This window comes from Falco naumanni, chromosome 4, assembly GCF_017639655.2.
Source record: "Falco naumanni isolate bFalNau1 chromosome 4, bFalNau1.pat, whole genome shotgun sequence".
NCBI classification, from domain to species: Eukaryota; Metazoa; Chordata; class Aves; order Falconiformes; family Falconidae; genus Falco; species Falco naumanni.
Window position 1 is genome coordinate 47,467,885 of NC_054057.1, and position 24,958 is coordinate 47,492,842.

The 24,958-nt window shown below is 37.4% G+C and overlaps 1 protein-coding gene across 20 annotated transcripts in view; it reads right to left on the reverse strand.

The window, feature by feature from the left end:
* The window catches only part of PARD3 (par-3 family cell polarity regulator), a 461,704-nt gene that overhangs the window by 146,633 nt on the left and 290,113 nt on the right, over nt 1-24,958 (reverse strand). For 15 of the 20 annotated variants that reach the window (XM_040589689.1, XM_040589699.1, XM_040589690.1 and 12 more), the window contains 5 exons: nt 21,518-21,668; nt 13,463-13,652; nt 8,286-8,437; nt 7,188-7,232; nt 598-825 (listed from right to left, as the gene is read on the reverse strand). In XM_040589689.1, coding sequence (XP_040445623.1) covers nt 598-825; nt 7,188-7,232; nt 8,286-8,437; nt 13,463-13,652; nt 21,518-21,668 — 766 coding nt within the window. The remainder of the gene's footprint in view (nt 1-597; nt 826-7,187; nt 7,233-8,285; nt 8,438-13,462; nt 13,653-21,517; nt 21,669-24,958) is intronic. The other 5 variants (XM_040589680.1, XM_040589692.1, XM_040589686.1 and 2 more) reach the window with 2 other exon arrangements.

A 24,958-nucleotide genomic window follows, 5' to 3' on the forward strand; every position in this document is an offset into this window, starting at 1 on the left:
TTACATAGTTCAGTAATGATAAGGTTAGCTTTGAAGTGATTCTTTTATGTTAATGACAGTCTCCACATGTTGGGTCATACTTTGGGTTAAAGAACTGAAAATGTAAATGAATGCCCATTAGGGTGGGTAATAGCTAATCATTAACTTCATATTTTATTAGATCTGCCAGCCTTACTCACTCTAATTAAAGGACAGTGATTTCTTTTTTCCCCCCAGACACTACAAATGTACCCTTTCAAAGTTAGATGCACATGGTTTTGTAACATAAATTCAGTGGCTTTTTGTATTTCTGCATTACTTTTTTTTCTAATTTACATTAATAAATTTATTAGCTGTCTTACAGAAAATTTTCATAGTAATTTAAGTAAACATACTCCTAATAATCTTATTTTCTTATTTTAGAAGGGAAGGAAGCTGCAGAGTGTTGCAATCTGTTAATGCATATGAAGGGAAAAAGCCTGGAAAAGAAATATGATGAAAATAAGTCAGTTCTATTCTTTTAAAATCCTAAAATTATCTTCAACTACTTTTAATTGCTTTCTAAATAAATTAACATATGTAGTCAATATTTTTTATGTTCAGCAATAGCTTACTTACAAGTTTCCATGCCTTCATCATCATCATCTGCTACAGGTTTATCGTATGATTTGTCTATGGCAGCTCTGAAGCTTTCGTTGCAGCCTCGTCCTCGGATAATCCGCGGGCGCGGGCGGTGGAAGGGAATATCGCCATTCAGAGTCACCTCAGCAACGGCTGTCTGCAGACTTTCTAATGAGCTGGATTTCTTCAGACCTAATGAAGGCCCCACATCTCTGGTTGGGGAACCTTAGTGATTTAAGGGGGAGAAAAAAAGAAGTAATTAGAATTAGTATTGAGAACTGCATGCTTGATTATGCATATCCATCCTGAAAGTCTTTAGGGACACACTTAACATTATTCACACCATCTCTCAATAATCTGTAGGGAATTCTCCACAGATTTGTTGGTCTCAGAAGTGAATGAGTATGTCAAGTCATTGTCAACGAAACCGACAATGTTAGCAATGTCTGGCTTTTCAAATCAGTGAAGAGAGACCAACATCCATTACTATTACTTTAAACAATTTGAATGATAACATAATCACAGGGCTTTAAAAACAGCTCATAAAAACTGCAGAGATACATATCTAACAAAACTATTAATTATTTTTGTTTTGAGCAGAAAATTTCATCTGTACTAGCCACTGTTGAACAGAAAGCAGATTATGGGCATGAATCTTACTGTGTTAAGAGTAACAGTCTTGCAAAGTAGCCCGACTTCTGGTTTCAAGGAACATGCTGTTTGCTTTTAATCAAGTGTTAAAGACTTGCATCAAATTGCTAGCAATTTCATAATGAAATACTTCTGAGAAATACCAGTGACTTGCTGGCATTTTGCAAAATTGCTTAAAAATAATCTGTAGAAAGGACCCAATTAGGCAATGCCAGTTAACCAGCTGGAAAAGAAACACATTCCTGGCAGTCACCAGGTCGATGTTTGGGCAGTGCTACAGCTGGGGCTGAAGGCACCGCTGCAGCATGTCCAGAGGTGTGCCAAGAAAGTCCCAGACAGTATCCTGCAAAAGCCTTTCCCCATACGGACTTATCCTCTCAGGTTTGTGGACTAAATGTCTAGCCTCTGTTTTTAGATAAACACTCTGACAGTATAAATCAGCTGACAATTGCACAATTAGATTTCATATTATAGTTAAAACTGGAAGAAATCTTTCAGAGGGGAAAAAGAAATATCACTGCATTTATTTGAAGTGATTTTCTTCAGAAGAGCAGTACAGTCTGGGCCGGATTTTCCATAGGATTTGGGGCTAGACAGCAAGATGAGGTGAGGCATCACCATCATCATCATGACAGCTACATTTCTTGAAGTTAGGAGACCAGAGCCCTCACCTAGAGTATGGAAACCTCACTTTTTCTCTACCCAAAGGCAGCAGAACAGAGATGAGTGTGGTGGCACCTCAGCAACCCCAGGCAGTGGGTTGTTAATTAGTTGATATCAGTATCGTCATCTGACAGAGGCACAGAAATATAAATTTCAAAACCCTGAGAGACAGAGCCAAGAACTGAGCTCTCAGGGATACCAAACCAATGAACAATACATTTGTAAACATGGGCTGGTGTGAATAATGCAAGAAAGGAAAAATATCTTTTTTAAGTATTTATCTCAGAATAGCACACAGTTCTGCAGTTGATCCCTATTCTGGTAGATATTAGGAGGGAAAACAGAGACAGTATCTGTCACCATTCTTAACAAAGGTGAATTTACCTTAAACTGGGGAAAACTGCTACTTATACTACTCAAAACCAGCTTCTTTGTCCATTCAGACTGGGTGGGGAGGAAAGGGGTTGCTGGACCTACCAAAGGGATGCAGAATAGCGTCATGGCAAGTCCTCTCCATGTAGTTTGTTAACTTGGTATGAGATGGAGCAAGGCAGTAAACACTTTTTTTTTCTATTCACCTACCCAAAGTCTAGGCAATTATGTTAAACTGAAATCCCTCAGATCAAAAAAATTCAAACCGTAGTTGTCAAATTATTCCCCTTCAGCTTCCCTACTGATAAGATGAACTTGTAAACAGAAACAAAACAAAAATCCTCTTTTCACAGGTCTAGACAACTCCTGCAGTTTTGTTCCCCCAGTGGTCCAGAGTCCTGCTGCTTGGACCCTTGGCCAGAAATAAACATCCCCAACAAATGAGAAATTTTATTTTGAAGAAATTGCATCTCCTAGAAGAAGTCACCCTCTCACTCACAGCTGGTACCTGCTGCAGGGCCCAGGGTCACGAGGATGGCTGGGGGCACAGTGCAGCTGTGGGGGTGAGCCAGAGCAACTGGGACTAAGGAGGTCTGATGGCCTCCCAGCTGTGCAAACAAGCAGCAGTTCACGTTCATCAGACTTCTGAACATGAGCTGAAGTCTAAGGCAAGTATTTTTACATACACTTTCTCTACCAAGTAAAAGAACTCCAGTTTAGACAATTCCCTATAAACTGTCCGCTTTCTAGCATATGCCAAAACCTGCTATTCCTGCACTAAAGCCTGCAGTACACAAGAAATGACATTTTGGGTTTTACTTTTTGAGATTGTATTCTACCAAAAACAGTCAAAGACAGCAAAAATGAATGCAACATTTTGAAAGAAAAAAAAGAGGAAATGGGACAATCATATATAAACCAGCTGTTTGACAGATTCAATCTCATATACAAAAGGAAAGGGTATCCCCTTACATGGCAACTTACTGTAAACTTCCTTATTCTACATTCTGCTTTGCAACCTTCTAAATGTAATGCTCGTATATCTTTTCCTAATTACTGAGTGGCTCTTTTTGTAAACAGTAATTATAAAGGAGGCATTTATGTGCCCATTTATGTTCTTAAAGGACATTAAAAAAAATTCCATTTCCTGCCACTCAATACAGATCTTTGTGAAAACTGTATTTATGTAAGTTGGCCTTTCCCAAAGGAAAAGCTAGATGGGACATGACCTAATGTTCCTGAGTACTGTAAAACTAATAATGGATTACAAAAATGATAGGGATATTTATTGAACTTGGGTGGCCATGAGCACAAATGTGAACAGGTTGCAGAATCTGAAAGAGGGAAATGTCCTTTCACAAGAAATTTTAAGTGCTGCAATTGTAAAGCTATGTATATTTTAATACCTTCACTATCTTCTTATGGCCACTTCATAGCGAGTCTACTCTTTTCAAAATATATAGTTAAGCCTCCCTGTAAATCGAGTGAGTTCAGAATTTATTACTAGAGTTCACCAGCCAGAAAGTGAGTTGTTTACCCATAATCTGGTTAGAAACAGCAAACTTTCTTTAAAATGGATTCTGTTTAAAATTTATGAGTCACATCAAAACCTTGTTTTCTACATACAAAAATGTCAGCATTTTCTTCCAGCCTTTACAGCACTGGTGGTAATCATCAGAAATGTTATCTGCTCAGAATGAGTTCTACTTCTATTTTGACACCAGAATTTAAAGTAGAAAAAAAAGAAGAGGAAAAGACACATCTGCCTAAAGCATCTTTATATAACTGAGGGATGAAAGGGATTCTTTTATCATTTTTAAAATTTGAAGTTTATCAAAATCTTCCTTTTCAACAATTTTCTTAACAAATATCCTTTGAGGTAGATTTATCCCTCCGTACCACAGCAGTCCCCCTACTGCGACTGCCACCATGTGCACAGTCTCCTCGCACACTCCACTTACACGCTCCACCATATGGCTTTACTCTACGTGCCACATACCCCGATCCATCCTCTCAAGGGCTTTGTAACATGCTCACTCCACCTGGCCAAGCCCAGCCACTGCCCACCACACATGCGTCACCCCTCCTGATGTCCCCAGCTGGCCAGCCCTTGGGGACAATGGCCAAGCCTTGCCCTCCAGGCCATGCAGCCAAGCTCTGCTCATGCATGACTCTGCTGGCAGGGTGTGTGCCTGCTCCCACACGGTAAAGACAGCCCCCGCCACATAACTTCACAGTACATACAGATCCAACGAGACATTTAACATGCAATACATGACACGAAGCCTACATGTTGCTCCCTGCTCCAAGCCCTTCATTTTTCCCTTCCTCTGATGCTGTTTAACAACTCATTGTGCTTCCATTTCTCTCATCTTATTGTTAAGTATTTATACAGTGCCACAAATCCACTTGGGCAATTTGCAAAGGCAAAAATCGTGGTGTCACAGGATATATGAAATTTCCCTCAGTGGCTGAAGGCTATAAACCAAACTTTTCGTCAGCACTTTCTTTTAAATGATTTAAAATTGCAATTTTGTTTCTTTCCGAAACATTATTTTTATTAAGTCTCAGGTTAAATGCTACCAGCAACTGATGCCAAAAACCTCCCTCGATTTGATAAATTCAGTTTTGCAAAGGCATGAAATCTACTTTCTAAACACTTTATTAAAGGACATTAGCAGTGAGTCTATTTACTAACATCTGTTCCATTAAATCCGATAAATTCTTCTATTTCTAGTTCAGATCATACACTAAAAGAGTAACATTTTGACTGGGGTGAGCAGGGGAGGAATAGATCAAGCAACTGCATCAAAAATAGTTTCATTTTGGGTCCATTTAATAAAAGAGTTTATTTTTAAAACACTGTGTAAAAATAAATAAATAAACAATTTAGATATATATTTTTTCATTTATTTTTTGTTTTCACAATGTATACATGGAAAAATAACCACCTAGAACTACCGCATGCCTGGGACTCCACAAATAAGCCATGCTCAATTGCTACTGAATGTGCTTCAGCGCTTGGATGAACTGTAAACACTGCAAGTATTAGGCACTTCAAGTGAACTATAGAAAGAAAAATAATTAAAAATCTATTATAGTAACTAGGGCTGGTGAGTTCTACACTCCCCTTTTCAGCCGATACTATTAAGTTCAACTCTGACTGTAACAGAGTTTGTTTTTATTTTTTTTGAAGTAAATACACGCTAAAGCTTTCTGGCTTCTACAGTTCATTAAAACATAGTTCACCACACATTTGAAGCATTTTTTTTTTCTTAGAACCTGACAATTTTTAAGCCAAACTACAGTAAGTGGTTTGTTTAACAACCACATCCATCTTCAGAAATGGGAGAAATCCAGTGTTTATATACAAAACCCAGTTAAAAGCACTCAAGATAAATAAAATACAAGTACAGTAAAAGGTTTTTTTTTCCTTTTTTCCAGCCACTGAACTTGCTGCACACAAAATATGTAAGTGGTTAGTCCAGATGGTTATGGTCATGCTCTTTCACCCGAGTTGTCCGACTTGTCTCTTTTTCTAGAATTTAATCCAGGTGTTACACATAGAGAAAAACTACACTCAATTAACACCACCCTCTATTGATACCACCAAACCCACTATGCACTTTTAAAACCTAAGCATCATATTTTACTAAAATACATGGGTTTTACACCATTCTAACCATATTTCATTCAAACAGGCAGGCTAATAAGAAAATGAAAAATAATTTACAATACATTTTAGTTTGATCTATAACTCCTTTCAATGTGAATAATGCTCAGGGGCAAAAGCAGTTCCTATGCACTGATTATTACCACAATCATTAACATAATTCATACATTTACACTCTGATGGCCTTAGTCCTTCAAAACATTCATACACTTTTATTTTGTGTACTCATTCTCAATTTGTAAAGCTGCAAGTGTGTGGCCAAATTCTGCAATATTTTAAGACCTAGAAGTTTCACCTGTTTAAATAAAAATTATGATTTTGTCACTTGAGTACTTACAGCTTTTCAGTATTCCTACTCATGTTGTAAAGTGTGGTTAAACAGAGATGCAGTTGTGAATTATTAATTATAAATTCTGTATGGAATGCCCTTCTCCCCAAATCATACTAAAATAAATAATATTTTCAGGTTAAAAAGGTGAATTGTTCCTAATTAGAGCTAAGTAATGTTATGGTGTCTTCTGGATCTAGCCTAATTAAAATAACATTCCAAAGGCCAAAAGCTAACTTATATTAATAAATCATAAAGGTTCATAATTGCAGTTGGTGCATTATTTTAATTACTAATAAAAAAAAAATTGCTTTGAAAGCTATTTCTCATTATCATTGTATGAAATGTTACAATTGATGGTTATGTGGAAAAGATTATATTTACATATCCTTCTGTTCTGTTACGATGCTCAGGTTTCGGCTCCAAAGGCAAATCAACTTGCACAAATAAGTCTTGACGTGAACTCACAACACATATCTGATGACCATTTAAGGCAAAGGTAGCAGTTTTCTAATTAAAATAATTAGTTCTAAGCACTGTGTTAGCACTCTAATAGCCAAACATTCAACTCTTCTACATCGTCTCTCTGCACATTAGAGTTTGAAGTAAGAGGAGATTTTTCCAAGATTTTTTGAAAGGTCAAAATTATGAGCTCCAAGTGTAGAAACAGGTGTCCACCTCCCGTCACATGTATGACCTGGCTGAATATACTACGCAAGATATTTATCTCTACAGAGAGTTTTCTTTTTCTGTACAACTTGATTATTCACGACAATAGAAAGCAGCCATGCAAGTACCGGAATATTCATGTTTTCATGCAATTTGACTGGCAGTTCTGTAATTGTGGTAAGCTGCTTTGACCAAGGTTTCTATAGCAACAGCCTTACTGTCAATTCTTACCTGTTTTCTGGTCATCCATTGTACTGAGCTTAGTCTCGTCAGCTACTGTTAAAAGGTAAATGTATAACGGTTAGCCCAGTTAGTGCCCATGCCCCACATGCATCCAACATTCCTTTTGTTTTGCCTTTTTTTTTTTTTTTTTTTTTTTAAAGTTAGGAGACCTTAGCAATGTAATACTTCATGCAAATAAATTGCAACAGTAAGCAAACATTCTAGGTAGAAATGGCAGCAAACTAGTAACCTTCATGCAATGTCAGTCATGTTCACATCACAGGCAGGTACAATATGTTATTTACACGTTAGCACATCACAACTAGTCAAGACAAGTCAGTACCACCAACCTTACTATCCCCTGAGGAAGTTGGTGAATTAGGGATTGTAGTCAAGATATTCACAATTATTGTAAAGGAGTGAATCATATTATATGATATTATTCTGAGTAGGGAATTTTGTGTGTTTAAATAATCAAAACTCACTGTTTAAGGTTACTAGAGTCTGCACTTCAGAGTCTAAATTCAATGGCAGAAAAATAGATGGGCTTGTTGGCAATTACTTATTCCCAGTTGTTTTATCAGTTAAAATGATTATAGTCGATTGCCTGTCTTAGCCACTGCTCCTTTACAGGGCTTCTGATGTAAATATTGAAACTTGGCTCTCAGACAGATGTCAGACTAGCCCCATTTTCTAATTCTGAATCCATCTACAAAATGAGAGACTACAAAGGATCTTTAAGGCTAACTGTATTATCATCATGAACTGAGAATAATCCTGTCTACACAGAACCACAGCGTGGTAGTTTTACACAGTTATTCTATATGGATTGGTAAATGCACTTTTCACCTCCGTTTTAATAAATACTTTTAATGTTTATAACCATATATCCAGAGGGCTATGGTATTTAAATGTACAGACATTTACAAGTGGTACAAACAATACACAGGCCACATGGCCATTCACATTAAGAATGCTTTACTTCCCCCCAGTAGACATTACATGTAGTAGTACTGCACATAAACAACATATTTGGAATCACAAAATCTATATACTTACAACAAGAAAATCAGGTTCAAATAAAACAAGTTAAAAAATATCACTCACTACCTAGATCCATGCTTTTGGATTTTCGTGTTTTAACAAACTCCAACTGACTGGCATCTGAAAACTGCTTTGTACGCTTTTCTGACATGCTCTGGCGTCCAAAACCCTCTCGCTGGAAGGCAAGCACTGGATCAACATCTGGACTAAGAGTGCTGTAAGAAGGGAAAAAAATCATGCGAACATTTATCAAGATCACGCAACCTTTCACTCTGCAGAGAAAAGCATTTATTTAGCACGTGACGTCTACCAACAATGAAGTGCACATTTTTAAATAAACCACTGCAAGTACTCAGTTACACGATGCATTTGTTTTACTTGCATCGAGTAATTCTAATTAAAAAGTATCAAGAATTTCACTTATAAGCTTTAGTGAAAGATATACATAGCTGGTACACTATACATATATTATCAGAATGCACAACCCCAACACAGGAATAATTTGAGGGAGAATAAAATAGTTCCTTTTTCTTCAGCAGAAACAAATAGATTCTGTTGATAGCAAATTATCAGATTTTTATCCATCACAACATGCTTTTAGTAAAGCATAAATAGAATCTGTCCTGCCTGAAGCCCACAGAGCTTTAAATTTCTTCATTTAAAGACTGCATTAAAATTTCTCTCCATATGTGACATTGCTGGTAAATTTTTCACAGCATCTCCTGGTTTTAACCTGGCTATGACAGACAAATGTATTTTTACTCACTACTTCCCTACAGAACAAGTATTCACCACAATGGTTCCACCACTAAATCAGAAACAGGGGTAAAACTGGACTGAGTTTCAGGGTCTTCTGCAGGATTCTTGCATGACCTTGGCTGTGTGAGCCAGGTCTTCAGGGAGCAGTGACTGGCATTTCACCATGCTTCATCAAAAGCATGCTCAAGATAGATTTATTAATGTTGGTCAAATGTTGGCACAAACACGAGCACAAGAATGCAGGCAAAATTTGGTGTGCAAGCTAAACCTTAGGCTTGCAACGTGTCACCATGGCCACAACGCATGTTAAAAAAACCTAAAAAATCATAATAAAAAATCACAAGATTGCTTATTTCTGATAAACTGTAATATAAAAGGAAATTCACACAAAGATCTTCTAACTCCTGGAAAAGGAGAGAGTATTAAAAGATTCTGAAGGCAAGCCCAAACAATTTAGATTTATACTTTAGCTGGCACAAAAAAGCAACAAAAGCATAAAATACCTGGAAAAAAATAGCATTTTGCACTGTTGTTATCTAGCCTATACCAAAAAAGATCCCTCAAAATCCCCCCTTTGATTGTTGTTGTACTTCAAGATAAAAAAAGCTAAATATTTTGTCACTAAGTTCTCTAAATAGACTAAATGTCATTCAAAATATTTTATACATACATGTTACTATTCAGTAATGTTTCAAAAGAATTATGTTCTGCTTTCAGGGTAAGTATAAAACACATTTCATACCTAGTGAGAAACAGGCAAATAGTGAATTTCTGCAGAAACAAACTTACAAATTCTGTAACATGCACATGTTTATGTATGCTATGTACTATAATTTATGGAAGCATCTTTGAACAAGAAACACCTTGGTATTAGGCACAACAGTAAATAGAGGTAAGAAAAAATATCCAAAGATATCAAGTACTATAAAGAGTGAAAATCACTATCTGCATTACCAGGCAGCCTAGAAAAAATTCAGTCTAGTAGTGGCAGATTTACAAATAATAAGATATGTGCATGTGACAAGCATATAATACTTAAGTGAGACCAGCATCAGAGCTTATATGAATAAAGTCAATGTCAAGTGCCTTTTGACTTTAACGTTTCTGGCTCAGGCTCATAATGTTTTACATTTAATTACTGCAACTATTTCAGAGATGTCTGCACAATGTAGCAACATTTTGGAGCATATGCTTAAGAGCTCTGATGAATCAGAGCCCAAACTCAAAAATAACTACTTAGTCCTCACATTCACTCCCACAAAATATGGAAAAAATTATCTCCACATGACAGAAAGATAAGACAGACAAGGCCAACATACACTTCTAGCATTTACAGCAGCACAACACACAGCTGAGTAAGAACCACCTAAGTCTGAAAACGTCCTCCAAGTGACTCAACTGAACTTAGAGGGTTTCAACACCTTTCATAATCAGATCATAAATGACCTTCCCAAGGCCACACAGGAGTTTCTGGCTCACTGCTAGTCAGCCTTGTCTCTGAAGGCCAGAAAAATGTGGTTTTACTAAGTGAGAATTTTCTCTAGCAACATCTGTTAACACAGCTCACATTAGTTAAAAACGACCGGCTTCATCTTGCTGAACAAAATGTATCCTGTGACACTTTCTGCAAAAAGGGTGAATTTCTAAAACTATTTGTTTTGGCTGCATGCTCCTTTTTTTCATATGAGCTTGCTTTGATCCATATACCTAACGTTTCTAATAAAGCTGAATATCATTTTCACGTAAATACAGCATGCACATATATACTCAACTTGAAGTCCTAAGAACTGACTGAAAATTCCAAAGTTAAATGAAACTCGAAAAGGACACCACAGGTCCTGGAGAGGGCAGTGGGTCTGCACATGGCATCAGCAACCAGGAATTCTGGAGACTGGATCCCAGCATTTCCACTGACACCACCTTTAGGGGCTTTCTCTCTGCTTCCCTTACCTGCCCTTACCACACCTACCTTCCACACATGCTTATTAGGGGGATTATTACTGTGTTTGTACAGCATCCTGCATACCAAAGGTCTACACAGCACCAAAAATTACTTGCTCTCTGATGTCACGACATCTCATACCTTTTTACAGCACAAATATCTGAGCGCTATGTAGAGTCATCAGTTTCCACGTCCTGGTTTATTTCTGTTGTTATAGACCCACAAGGGTGTTTTAGTAACTAAGGAAGGAGCAGATCACAGGAGTTTGAACGTATGGATGTTGCCTAAAAGTATTCAAAAGCCCATGTGAAAATGCACAGCTCGAAAAGCCAACGAATACAGAGGAGGAACTAATGCCCCTAAAAATGCCTCATTTTAATATTTTTCAACTACATTAATAAAAGACAGAAGGTGAATTTAGTGCAAGTCATTAAGCAATGCCAAATGCAATTTACTATATTCTAGCATACTTAACAAATAAGATTTCTGGAATGACAGTTGATCCTTAAAAGAATGTAACCGTCTTTTGACCCTCAATGTTATTAAAATTCCACTTATTAATCCTGTCTTATTGCCCCTTTGTTTTCATAACATTTTCATCAAGGATTAGGGAGATACTGTGAGGCTGGAAAAGCTTACATTTTCTTCTGTGATTCAGAACAGCTGCCATTCTTGTTTGGATAACCCTTCATCCATATTCTTAGTTTTACCCTTTGTGCCTTCCAGCAAAACCATACAATGCACCTTCGTTTTACAAGTCTTCCTTCATCCATTAGCAGCAGGAAATTAATGCAACAATCTAATTCTACTGCTATTTACTTTTTTACAAATAGAATACATTAGATAGTAAGGGGCTGCACTGATACACTCTTTTAAGTGCAATTGTATCTGAAGACCTTTACAATTTCTTAAACACACATTTACAGGTTTTGAGCATGATCAATTCCACAATATCTAATTCCTTTTTTCTTTACTGTTATGTTCATTTTCAAAGTATATGAATAGTAAGATATGCTGCATAAGTAAGTGTAAAAGCATCTGCAGGTTTCAAATGGACTTTTACTTTACGCTGTAGGTTTTTGTTCATATTCAGCTAAAAAAATTCACTCACAAATAAGCTTTTCTATGCAGCCTTGAGTACTATTCTGTTTAAACCTCTCAGATTCTCAGCTCTAAAAGCTTTTACAAAAGATAGATGGACTTTTCAAGGGCCCAGATCACAGGTATGACTTGTCCAAGAGAAGAGCAGCAACATTTTAAGAAAATATGCAAATGAGGATAAATAAAAAAACAAACTTTTTATACAATCATTGAAACAGTGCTTAAAATACAGAACTCAATTCCTGGACATAAGATGAAATAAACTAATATAAAGCAAAGAAGAAGATGACAGGTGCATATCAGCTGGCAGGTGCTATTGCTGTTTTATTAAGATATTGCTGACACATTCATAACAGGCTTGAAAGACAAGAAAAATAAGAAAATTCATATATTTCACACTATTTGTGGTAATTATCTCGCTTCAAGAAGTGGCAGCGTACAGAGGTGGGCTTTTATTTTGCCATTACTATACATAATTACAGGACGTGGAAATTAAATCTTAGATCTGTATTAATTGTACTAAGCAATAAACAGTATTTCTTTGCCAGGAATCTAAGCAAGTCAATAATGGAGCTCAATGCATTCATCACGAAGACTCTTATACTCAAATGTATGAAAGTAATTAGAGAGTCAATCTAAGATACACAGAAATTATTTTTACTATAGATTAAACAGATGAAGTTACTTTCTACAGTTTTAGATGTGGAACTATTACTTTCATATTTTTAAATTTAGAGCTATTACAGTACACTGTCTTTGCATGATAGTTACAAATCATACAATGTTATGAAAGATATTTCTTTATGCATAATGAAGAAATCCTAACTAGCTCTTGGTGCACAAGCATTGACACTAAGGCAAAACAAATTGCTGCCTTGACCTCTAAGCAGATTTTCAAATTACTGTACATTATTAGGAAAACCAAGAGAGTATATAGAAGAACTAAAAGGCTCCTAGATATATACTGGAAGACAAAGACAACACCTTTGTTTTCTAAATGTTGAAATATTTACAGTGAGTTTTATAAATTAAAATTTCCAATTGGAAGTATTCTTTCATGAACTCAAGTATTTATATTTTGCAAAGGGTTTTTTTTTTTTTATAAAAGCTAGTTCAGTTGGCAACTAAACTGATATCAAATCATCAAATTCACACAGCAATACATGAATCTGATCTTAATAACAATTAATAGCATTACCACACATGTGCTTTGACAGAGCACAAAATTACAATCAGAAGTAGAAAGTCTAACAAATTTTCTGTACAGCCCTCCTTCCTGGAACAGGCACAATTACCAGTTTGAAAACAGTGAATCAAAATGTGAAGGGGGGGGGGGGGGGGGGAGATTAGTATTAGCAGTAGCCAAAAATTAAACTAAAGAAAAAGATGTAACTGCAGTCATGGGTTTTTTTTTCCTTCCACTAAACCATTCTCTTACCAGTCTGTTGACTCATTAATTGCAGCTTTAGCCCATCCACCAGCATCAACAGTGCCAAATCCAACATCATCATGGGAACTGGATGACGACTGGTCAGAGAGATGAGGAGGGAGGACTGACAGCCTGTCATCTTCAATAATGACAGTGTCATCTTGGGGCATGTTCACCGTTGGAGACAGCTGATATTTACCTGAACAATAAAAGGAAGAAAAAAACCCAAAAGTAAATAATGGCAGAGTGTGCCTTGAATAACATATAATCACAGCTGATAAAATGTCACGCCAAACTGCAATGCGACTGATAAGAGAGACACAACACAGATAATGAAAGTAACTATGTCTGATTTTTACGCATCTTCCTACGCAGAGGTTTGAAAAGTAATATATACCAGTTGCATCTGTGACCTACTGCAGGAAGATCACAGAATCCCAGGAGGGCTGAGGTTGGAAGGGACCTCTCACCTGCTCCATCCCTGCTGGCTCAAGCAGGGACGCCTACAGCCAGTTGCCCAGGACTCTGACCAAATGACTTCTGAATATTTCTACTCCACCACATCCCTGGGCAAACTGCGCCACTGCTCAGTCACCCCCACAGTGAAAAAGTGTTTCCTGATGTTCAAAGAGAACCTCTGTGTTTCCATCTGTGCTCATTGTCTCAGGCCCTGTCACTAAGAACCACTGAAAAGCACCTCCCAGGAGACAGCATCTTCTCTTGCATCAAATCATTTGTTAGAAACAAAGAAAGAGTTCAACGGGAACTAACAGAGCTCATCACTTGTCCTGATCAATCTTGCCCTCATGACATACGGAACTTGTTTGACTGCTGTTGGGAAATGGGAACCTTTTAATAATGCCTCCACAAAGGTAACGATTGTGAAAGGTGATGAGAACTCATGGCTAAAGCGAAACAATTCCAAATTTTCTTTCTCTCCTTTAAAAAAAAATCTGGAGGAACACGTGCAATATTTGGGGAAAAAAATTACCTAATTCTATTACCACCACATTCAAATAAATGTTAACACTGTTAAAGTGCTTAAACTAGAGCCATCACAAACATGAAAGAGACACTATAAAGACTCAGCATTATTCCTTGTTCAGTAGCAGACTTCACTGGGTTGATTTGTGAGAGTAGCAGTTAAATTTAGAGGATTCTTACAAACTACTAAAAAATTATTTCCATGCAAAAACCAGTTTTAATGTGCATCTAAATATTATAAATCCACTACCACTGCTGCTTTTATAGGGATAGTTATACACAATTAATTGTATTTTCCAGTAACTATTTCAATGCATAAGATTGTATAATAATTTTCAACTGCTGTATAAAAAGTAGAAGCAACTTTTAAACTTATAGAAAACTTTATGCCACCAAAACAGACTAAACAGCTATAGAGAATATCAGAAGGAATATTTTCATTGCAAAGCTTCGTAACATAACTATGGTTTAAACTGAATAAATCTGTTTTTCAGGATACATGCATGACATACAGATTTGGGAGGATGGGGGGTTATATGATATTATTTGGACAACAGTGGAAATATAGAATTATCGCCATTTAAAATTTTAACTTGTCATAAACAGAGGTTATTTCAGTATCTACAAACACTAAGCTAAAACTTCCTTTAAGGAAAATGAAGATTTGCAAACCTGGATGAAAATTATTTAGTTATCCAAGGCAATGGCTAATTAAGTATGAATCTTTCACATTTGCAGCACATAATTTTTTATGTGCTAGAATATCTTTAATTTTTTTTTTCTCTTGGATATTGATGCTTGACTTAAAAAGATACGTAATATAAAATGTTTGGTCCTAACTCTCACTACATGCAGCTGACACTACATAAATTTTATTCCTGGAAATATGTTATTTTACTAAAACAATTAGAAAAATTGTCACATCTCATGAAAAGAAACCCACTACCTTAATCAACTGTTAATGTGACAACAAACTGTAAATTATTCTAAAACTATGATGCACTGCAGTAATAATATACAACAAAACTTATATATTCATAACATAAACTGCTTCTGTGGATGCATCAAATATTTTCACACTTTATTTTTCCTACACATATGGAAAAATTGTGTAAAATTAGGGGAAAATAATTTTTCCTCTTTTCTGGAAAGGTTTTAGTTACCATCACTACTTTTGCATGCCATAATTAAAAAACAAACAAGGAAATAAAACCTTATGCATAAAGAGCTAGCTAAAATAATCACTGCACTAGATAATGTATTTTGTATAGCTTTCCAAACTGGGAAAACTGGCTTCAGAAGAGATCAGTGAAGAAGGCTGAAGTGTCTGGAAGAAAAAGGTATGGCATGGTGAACATGTCATCACTGTCAAACTGAAATGAATGTGTTCCATTTGCATAACAGCTGATTCCTTGCCCAGCAATAGTTTCTTTGATGGACAGGTTAATGTTTAGCCTGGTAATGTACTTCTTTCCAAACATAATGCCTACAAGACTGTTAACTCTGTAGTTAATAACGTCTCCAAAGAATTGATAATAAAAAGGTATAACCTTACGGCATTCGGCAGATTGAACTTCTCATTTGAGAGGCTACAGTAATTCAGTAACATTTTTAACTTTTCACTACCCTGCTTTATATCTGACAAGGGTGAAGACTGACATTTTAATAGCTGCTTTGGAATTAAGAAGAAAACCCATCTGACATGACTATGCTTTTCATTGCAGATAAAGCTAAAAACAGGTGAAAGGCTTCACCTCCAGCAGATGGTTAGACGGACCTCAGCCCTTTGTAGAGAGCTCAGCTGAAGTGGACAGAAAATACCCTTGGAGAAAGCAATTCGGCAAGTGTTGTGAGAAACATTACAAGGAAACATCAAAGAAACTTCAAACCTAGTAATCATCAGTATATTTCACTGATCCACGAATCTAAGATGTTGCTCAAGCTGTCTACACACCTCTCCAAGACAGTAATTTTCCCTCAGGCTGGGAAAGTGCTATAAAATTTAGACTCTGAATACACTTCAGGTTCCAGGTCTGCATATATTAATTCAACTTCAGCCAGATAAACTGTAATAACCAAGTATTTTGGATGGTGTAATAGAGAAGAGAAACCATTCTCCCTTTCAAGTGTGTCTTCTCTCAGGACCACGAGGCTCAAATTTCTTGAACAAGTTACAATCTAAACAAGTGTAGCCTGAGGACCATACCAAACGATGGGGTCAGAAGGGTTCCCACCTGCCTGTGCAGAGAGAGACGTCTCAGAGCTCCAGTACACAGGTCTATGAGGACTTTCAGCATAGAAGGAAAAATGTGCAAAGAGCAAACCTTCAAACCTGTAACACTATAGACCTACAATAGACCAGAAAATAGTTTGGACCCAAGTTAAACCACCAACATAAAGCACTCTAAAACACCCCTGTGCATACATAGTACATAAAATGGACAACAGGTTTAGTCATGAAGGTACTCCAAGTCCTTTTATATCTTGAAAATCCCTGAAGTTTAGTTAATCTGTTTGCTGGAATAACTTCAATAACTTGGCTCACATATTACACTGCATTGTCATGGTACTGTATCTGGCTCAGTTCTTGTTGTTTTGCTGTTGCTTTCTCTTTAAAGCAAGGTCTAAGAAATCTGTTGAACACCCTTACAGTAGGTTCAAAACCAAATATTACTTTATGGGTGACTCTGATGAGCATTTTGGTATTGTGGGATTCAGACCGATGGTGCACTTCAAGCCTCTTCCACGAATAGAGGGCCTTTCTTGCCTTGACATGGCAAATTATTCCTAACCCACCTGACCAAGAAATCAGCAACAGCTACTCTGTGATGAAGAATGAAGTATTAACCAAACTAGTAAATACAGTAATAAATAACAGAAGTAATAATAAATGAAAATAGTGATGATGATGACAATACTGATGAAACTGCCTACAGGAGAGATACAGAGAATTGTGCAATGAGAAATTAGAACTTCCCCAGGTCTTCCTTCCCCTCCCCCCAATAGCATACTTTGATTAAAAACATACTAAGTTTTGGCAAAATCCCCCATAGATACTCATTTAATCTAATTTTTCAAGCTAAATAGAGGTGGGATTGGGAATAAATGTTGGGGAACAGCTAAGGACAAAAACGTCTCCACTACATTCAGGCTTTGGATTTCAAGGCTTCAGATCTGTCAAGGCTATCGTCCCAGACCACCACATTCTGATGAGATTCCTGGCTGTTGAACTGCATTCTGTTTTGTAAAGGGTTATTTTCATTTAATTGATACACACACTCAACATCTCTAGTTAAATTTTTTTCAGCAGTGCTTCCTCTTCATTCTGTCCTTAAGACAGCAATTATTCATGTAGAGAACAAAGTACTTGCTGTTGTGTAGGAACTATCAAATTTTAAGAAGTTCTGGGGGATCCTTCAGGATGAAACGCAGATTCAGTGCAAACTATTGTTATCCTGTGCACCCCCTGATAAATAACTTACGTTTAGTCACTGGTAGCAACACAACCCACTGTGTTCATAAAAAAAAATATCAGCAACTAGAAAAAAAAGATGAAAGAAGACTTTGTACTACGCTGTTTGTTGAATAAGAATAATTTATATAGACAGCAGCTATGTATGTATTTGCGTATTGCAAAACTCAGAAGCATAATGGATGATATATAAGAACGGTGTATCAAAAGAAGAGACTTGAATTTTTAATCATAGAACCCACGAAACCAGCATAACACAGTTGTTATTTTGAATGTACTAACAACATGCAACCTGAAAATATTAAAAATAAACAAACACACACAAGGGTTTATTTTCGCCATCTAATTCTTAGAAGTGAAGACTTAATTTGTATAAATAAAAAAAATGCCTCATCAAAAAGCAAAATATCCCCTGAATACAGAAAGCGGTACCTCCTCTCTATCAGAAATTTTCGGTGAAATGTTATCAAATGAAAAAGCATTAGAAAATCTATAATAGCAATAATCATCTAGAAAAACATCAACATAAGAATCGTCAGAAACATTAAAAGATTCATGTAGCCTTTTTGCAGTAAGCAAACATTATCTTACATAATTTAAATCACGTTCTAAACCTGGTATTTTATTCCCACTTTCACAGCAAGGCTCTGACAACCAGTTCTTGCTGTCAGTTATGTATTGAAAGAGTAAGGGAATTGTCTTAAAATTTGTATTTTTCCTTCCTGAAAAGTACACGAGCTGTATTTGAAACAAACAAAACTCTCTTAAAAGTTCTATTTCAACTTTAAGCAATGACTGTAAAGAGCAGGCACTTTCCAGACTTTAAGATTATCACTTTTTAATATTCTAATTTAGGAAGGAAGAAAACTCAAAATCCATCTGTTTTATCCAATAGCAAAAGAAGCAGAAAAAACTACTCCTTCACACATGAAATCAAACTGTGACCTCCTCACCACAAGGTACCAAGAGCACTAGAAGTTCACATAATTAAATCCACTGGGGGGTAAATAAAAAGACATCAGGTCATTCCAAGAGCCCTTAAGTCAGAGGGCTCCTCCATGTGGGGAGATTCAAGGGAATCAGCACGGCATAAAGCACTCCTTTTGGCTTGTTTTCATGGTCAGGACCAGCACAGGAAGGTACATAATTCCAGTCTTCCTCAGCCAGATTGTTCTTAGGATTTATCCTGGCTATCAGACCCATTTCAAGAGAGGAGGAAAACTCTTCCAGGGTCATGTAACACCACATATGCATTCTCAAAAAAAAAAAAAAAAAAAAAAAAAAAAAAATTCTGAGGTTTTTCTCATTGTCAATGCAAACAGGACAGGAATTCCACTGCATAATAAATGACTGAGTCTTACAAAAGTGTGTTAGTCTGAAACAAGCAGCTGTACCTCTCTCTCCTCAAATGTGATAAATGATACCTCTCTGTTGTATGGAACTGTAAGAAAATATGCATGCAAGATCATAAAAGATTACAAACACTGCAGTTTTAACTTTGTGGTACTGACAAATTCAGAAAAATCAGCATACTAGAAAACTGACTGCTACCTAAAACCTGAGTTTAAACATGACAGCTCTGTGAAGCTGCCATGATTGCAGAAGGGAATGACCCAGTCCAAGACCAGCAAGATCAGTTTTGTTACACTGGGCTAGACCACATTTACTATGAGGTTCAGGCACAATTTGATTTTCCATGTGCTTACAACTAAAGCATCAACGGATTTAGTTCACAACCTACCAATTTGCTACATAGTTCCTGGTTTCCGAAAACAATACAGATAAACAATGATTCAGAGGAAATCAAAACATCAGCTTCAGGTTATAAAGCGCTTACAAAATGCAGGAAGGATTTTTTCCCCTCTATGTTTATATTGCAGAGGTATCCAAAAGCATTAGATTTTAAGAGCTTTGGAAAGAGGTTTTTTCTTTCGCTGAAACATCTGTTCGTGGCTACTGCTAAAGGGTTGATAGCAGACTGATGAACCACTAGTTCAATTTGGCATGGCAAGCCCTGTATTCCTTTGATACAGAAGTAAACTGCATTGCTGACACGCATGCACACAGACTCTCTCAGGGTTTCTTCTCCCATCACTGGACAAGGTGTTTAAGCGATAACTCATTAACGCTTATATGAGCTCTACGTGTAAATCCTCTGCAACACTGATGGAAAAAGCAGAAGGCAGTGCTTTGCCAGTGCTTTATCTAAAGCCTTGACATCACAAGAATTAGTCCCTTCTACGACAGAGACATCACAAGAATTAGTCCCTTCTATGACAGAGCAGTGCTAAAGACTTCAAATTATTTTATCATTCCTTAAATTAGTCAACAGGCTTTTTTAAAATTCTTCTCTTTAACAGCATATGACTTTGGGTGAAAAGGTTTCATGCTTCCTCAATTCTCGTTTTATTTTCTGAGCTGCACAAAATGTAATGCAATAGAACAGAATATGATTTATTTCTAATTACCATTGCCCAAATGCACAAAATAAGAACAAAATGCTTAACTGAAGAAATATCTTAAACAGCAAACCCATGGATTTTCAGAGAGTTTAACAACAGTGTTATTCTGCTACCACCAAGAAAAAGCAAACCCCAAAAAACAGAAATTATAAAAACAAAAAAACAACCAACAACCCCAAAACAGACTAACTGTTGACCGGAAAAAGCATAAAGTGGTAGACTAATTTTCTATGGGTGAAAATCAATCTGAAGCAAATAAAACTAAGTTCAGCCTTGCTTCATATCGAATTTATAGCAGCATCTTCTAATATATTCTCTGTGTGTCACGCACACTAAAAAAGTCCCAGATTTAATGGCTACCTCTTATGTTTAAAACTTGCAACTCAAGCAAGCAGTCGTTGCATCTTCTGCCAGGTGCTATTTTCATCAAGCTGCTTTTTGCGTTTAAATTTGAAAATCCTTTCAAACTAATCCCATCCTAGGCAGTAAATCCAACCACCCCTGTGGCAAGGCAAGTCTATATTACCTAGCTCTGTACATCGGAAGCTGAATTGCTGCAGAGCAACCGCTAATAACCTCATTATCCACTGGGACCCTGCAGATGGTATGGCACAGAATCTACACAAGGGATTCTTAAAATTAGTTATGAGGTTTTAAAATTGGTGTCCTGCAAAGCAAAAATTCAAACAAATTAATGAAATGCCCTAATAAGCATAAATGGATGCAAGTTTGATTTATTTATTTTCGTACTTTAGTATGACTGAAATAAAGGAGAAGAAATGATGAAATTAATTATAAATTCCCATGAGTCACTGCCTTTCATGTGAATGAAGGCTCAGCATGGAGACTAGACCAACCAGTAATTTATTGTCCCCAATCAGATACTGAAAAACCATGCTAAATGCTCCTGTTATTTGTTCTATAACCTGCCATGAGATACAAAATTCACTTCGTAATTCTGTTTGACTTACTTTCTCTTATCAACTATCCAGAAGGGTTGCATGGAACAATTTTAAGGCACATTTTAAGTTGGTCCATGCAACCTCCATGTTTCCCGATTCCCACACCTAATACATTAATTGCCCTTCGATGCGTCACATAGAGGAATAAAAACACGCCCCGATTAGCTGAGCTGATTTGACTCACCCATTATCCTACTCAGTGCTGCGTTCTTCGTGGGCGACTCGCTGAGACCCTCGATCCCACCATAGAGGGAGTGGGAAATCCTCCGCTCCCGGTCATCCAGTAGAGTCTCTATGGGCAGCTCTGGCCCCGAAGGGCTCCCAGGTGACTCCAACTGCACAGAGAAAGGAAAATTAGCGCCCAGGGTCCATTTAGCAGCATGGGGGAACTGTAACAACTTGCCTAAGGCCTAGACTTGTCTGGGACCAAATGAGCTAGGACTTCTCACCCTGGATAAATATAATTTGCAATGACAGCTCTGCTTAATGACCAACTTTCTAAACCACTTTACAGTGCACCTCCCATGGTGCCCTGTCAAATTTCAAATCCTTCAACAGAAAATTGCTGGGAAAAAAAAAAACAACACAAAACCCAACAACCAAAAAAACCCACAACATTGCATTTTTGTGTGCCTTTGTTGGATAATTTCTTAAACAGACAGTTTTGGCTTTTTTCAATACTATTGGGCAGACAGCTGGGCCATCTTTCCCACACTGACAGCCTGTCAGAACAAGGCTCCTGTCAGGAGTGCGGAGCAGTAACTCCACGTGGAATTGGGCTGCTGTTGCTTTTTGAAGTGGTGCAATTTGCTTCCAAATGTAATCATCATGGAAACCCCCAGGAAACCCCACCACACGTATTGGTAAACAGTACACAAACACTCAAATATTTTATAGTTAGGAGGAGGAAAAGGGAAAGAAAAAAAAAAAAAAGAGAGAGAGAGAGAGAGAGAGAGAGAGAGAGAGAAAGAAGTCAAACATCATAGTAACTTTTTTTTTTCTTCCTACTTATGATGAGTTCTTTGCTCTGCCTTTCCTAGTTGCAGGGTACAGAGACCTCCCATGCTTTGTTCAGTGTGGAAGCTTCCCTGATCCCTGGCATGGCTGCAGCATCCAGAACTGGCAAGACCTGAGGTGCCCCCCACCTATCCCAGCCCTCAGCCCCTGGAGCTGCTGGGTCCCTGCCCACCAAGACTCCAGGCAGACCTCCCTGGCCACGACAAAACAGATGCAGTAGGTGGTGGAAGAAGTGATGGAGATGGGCTGCTTGGCCACACGCACAGAGGAGAAGACTGCATGTATGCCACTTCCCCACCCCAGCTGCTCTCCATCAGAAGGCTCCCCCGAGCGACGTCCTAGCCCAGCCTTTGTTTGTAGAAGCTGGTCATCCCTTGTTTGCCTGTATATGCCTCTCAGATTTACAACAAGAGGGCGGAAAGTTGTATTTTCCTCAGTGAGCCCCAGCAAATCAGAGCTCAGTGGAAAGCAGCACCTATGCAAGGTAAAGAAATAAAACAACTTGATATCATCCAGCTGGATTTACCCACCGCATTAGCCACAGGCAGCTCCACTACCACTGCCGACAGCCCCTGGGAGCAAGGAGAGTGAGCACCTGTGTGCTCACTGGCCAGTCTGGATGCCAAATTTGTCAGTGCCCAGTTGCTCACTGCAGAGACAAGAGACTCCCCGTGCTGCCACCCAGCCCTCACGCCATCCAGCCTTCTTGCCCCTAAAGCTCTCGGTTCACCTGAGCTCCAGCAGCCTGCCGGCTGCTCAACAATGGTACTGGATGAGCTTCACTGAGACCATTACACAAATTCACCTAAACAGCATGAACTGAATCTGGCCCTATTAAAAAATAAACAAATACTAAAAAAATAGATGTGTTTTGCAGGGCAATCATACAAACTCACACATAAAAGCACTAGCTGTTGTCACCAACACACCTCTTCAAATTGAAGCGTACAGTTAAATCTCAAGAACAATGTCCTTACAGAATACCACAGTATGTATTTATATGTATTGAAATACAGCAGGGAGCAAGATACTGAACACGCTGCAAACTCTTTGAAGCCACTGGGAACTCGGAATTCTTATTCCAAGGACTGGTCTCTAAATGAGCATGAGAGGAGCAGTTCATAGTTTCACGAATTACAATAACAAGCTACATGTTTGATAGTTGTTTTTTCTTCTTGTAACAGCTGCCCATTATTAATCACTGTACCTGCAATCCCCAGATGACTAAGAAATGTACACTACAAAAGATTTTTTTAAAAAATATGCTTGAAGGGCTACAAAGCATTCAACTACAGTCTCCGCAGCAGAGGCTTTGAAGTCAGCCCAATGGACTAACAACTCCTGACATTTGAGTACTGGCATAACGCCTGGTACATGAAGGGGTGGAGGTTTGCGAAACACCACATTACAAAGTCAAGGAGACCATGATCGGGAGGTCGCAGAGTCTGTAAAAATTATTATTTCTGTTCAAAGCCATCATCTGTTTAATATAAATGAGATATTTAATGAAGTTCCAAATTGTAGACTTATCTCTCCCAGTTTGATAAGCACTGGGGAGATTTACTGCATCGGAGGGTCAACACAATTACAATTGGAGGCACGTCAAGCTGCAGGAGAATAATAAACTTGCAGTGCAAGTGAATTAGACTCAATAAGGTTTAAATTGTGAAATGAGGATTTGTTTTATTAGTTTTTTTAAATTGCAGATTACAACTGACAGCTTTACTGAAAAGTAAATTAAACAATATTTGTAGCCTCTGTAATAAACGAATCCAAGGCAAATTCAAGAATATAAATGTTAAATTCTGAAACACTGTAAGAAAAAAGCACAAAGCAATATTAGACTGCTTGAGAACTTAAACTTGCATGATAAAGGCACTAAATGATGAGCTAACCTTTACATCACTGTCTTTAAATAAGGTGTGAAAATATCAAAGTGCTTTGGGATTTGTTCTCCCAGTGCTATATTGATGACTTTATGTAACAAGTGTCCAGCTTTTAGTGAGCCATATCGCACAGTACTTCTTCATATGACAACCCATCAACTTTCAAACTCATTTGTAGGAAGGTCTCAGGAGATTTTCAGAAAGATACTGACAAGAAGAAAGCTCTGAATCAGAGAAATAGGTAGAAATTCACTCCTGGCAACGCAGTCAAGTACAGGGTAAATAAAAAGGAATAGCAGGAGGTTGTGTTTAGATGGCTGTGTTTTGTAAAGTGAATCATGTATTTTAACATTTTCATGGGGAAAACTTTTTCCATTTCTAATTAGCATCACAAAAGGTGGGTTTAAACAAAGGCATCAACAGCCAACTACACAAATATTTTACAAAAGTTACAATGCCTTTTATAAAATAGAAAAAATTAGACAGGAATTACAGAACTGGCTTTCACAAAAAAACAGTCTTTTCCTTACATTGTTAACAGAAGGTTTGTGTGAAAAAAAACCTACATTGTGGAAACTGTTTTGTGGGCAAGACAAAGAGACTGACAGTCCAAAGCAAGATTGCAGTTGAAATAAACACTTGTTCTTCCTGATGCATTTCTAATACAGAGCTTGAATTACACATTCCACTTCCTTCCCTTAGCCAATAACATAGAATCATAG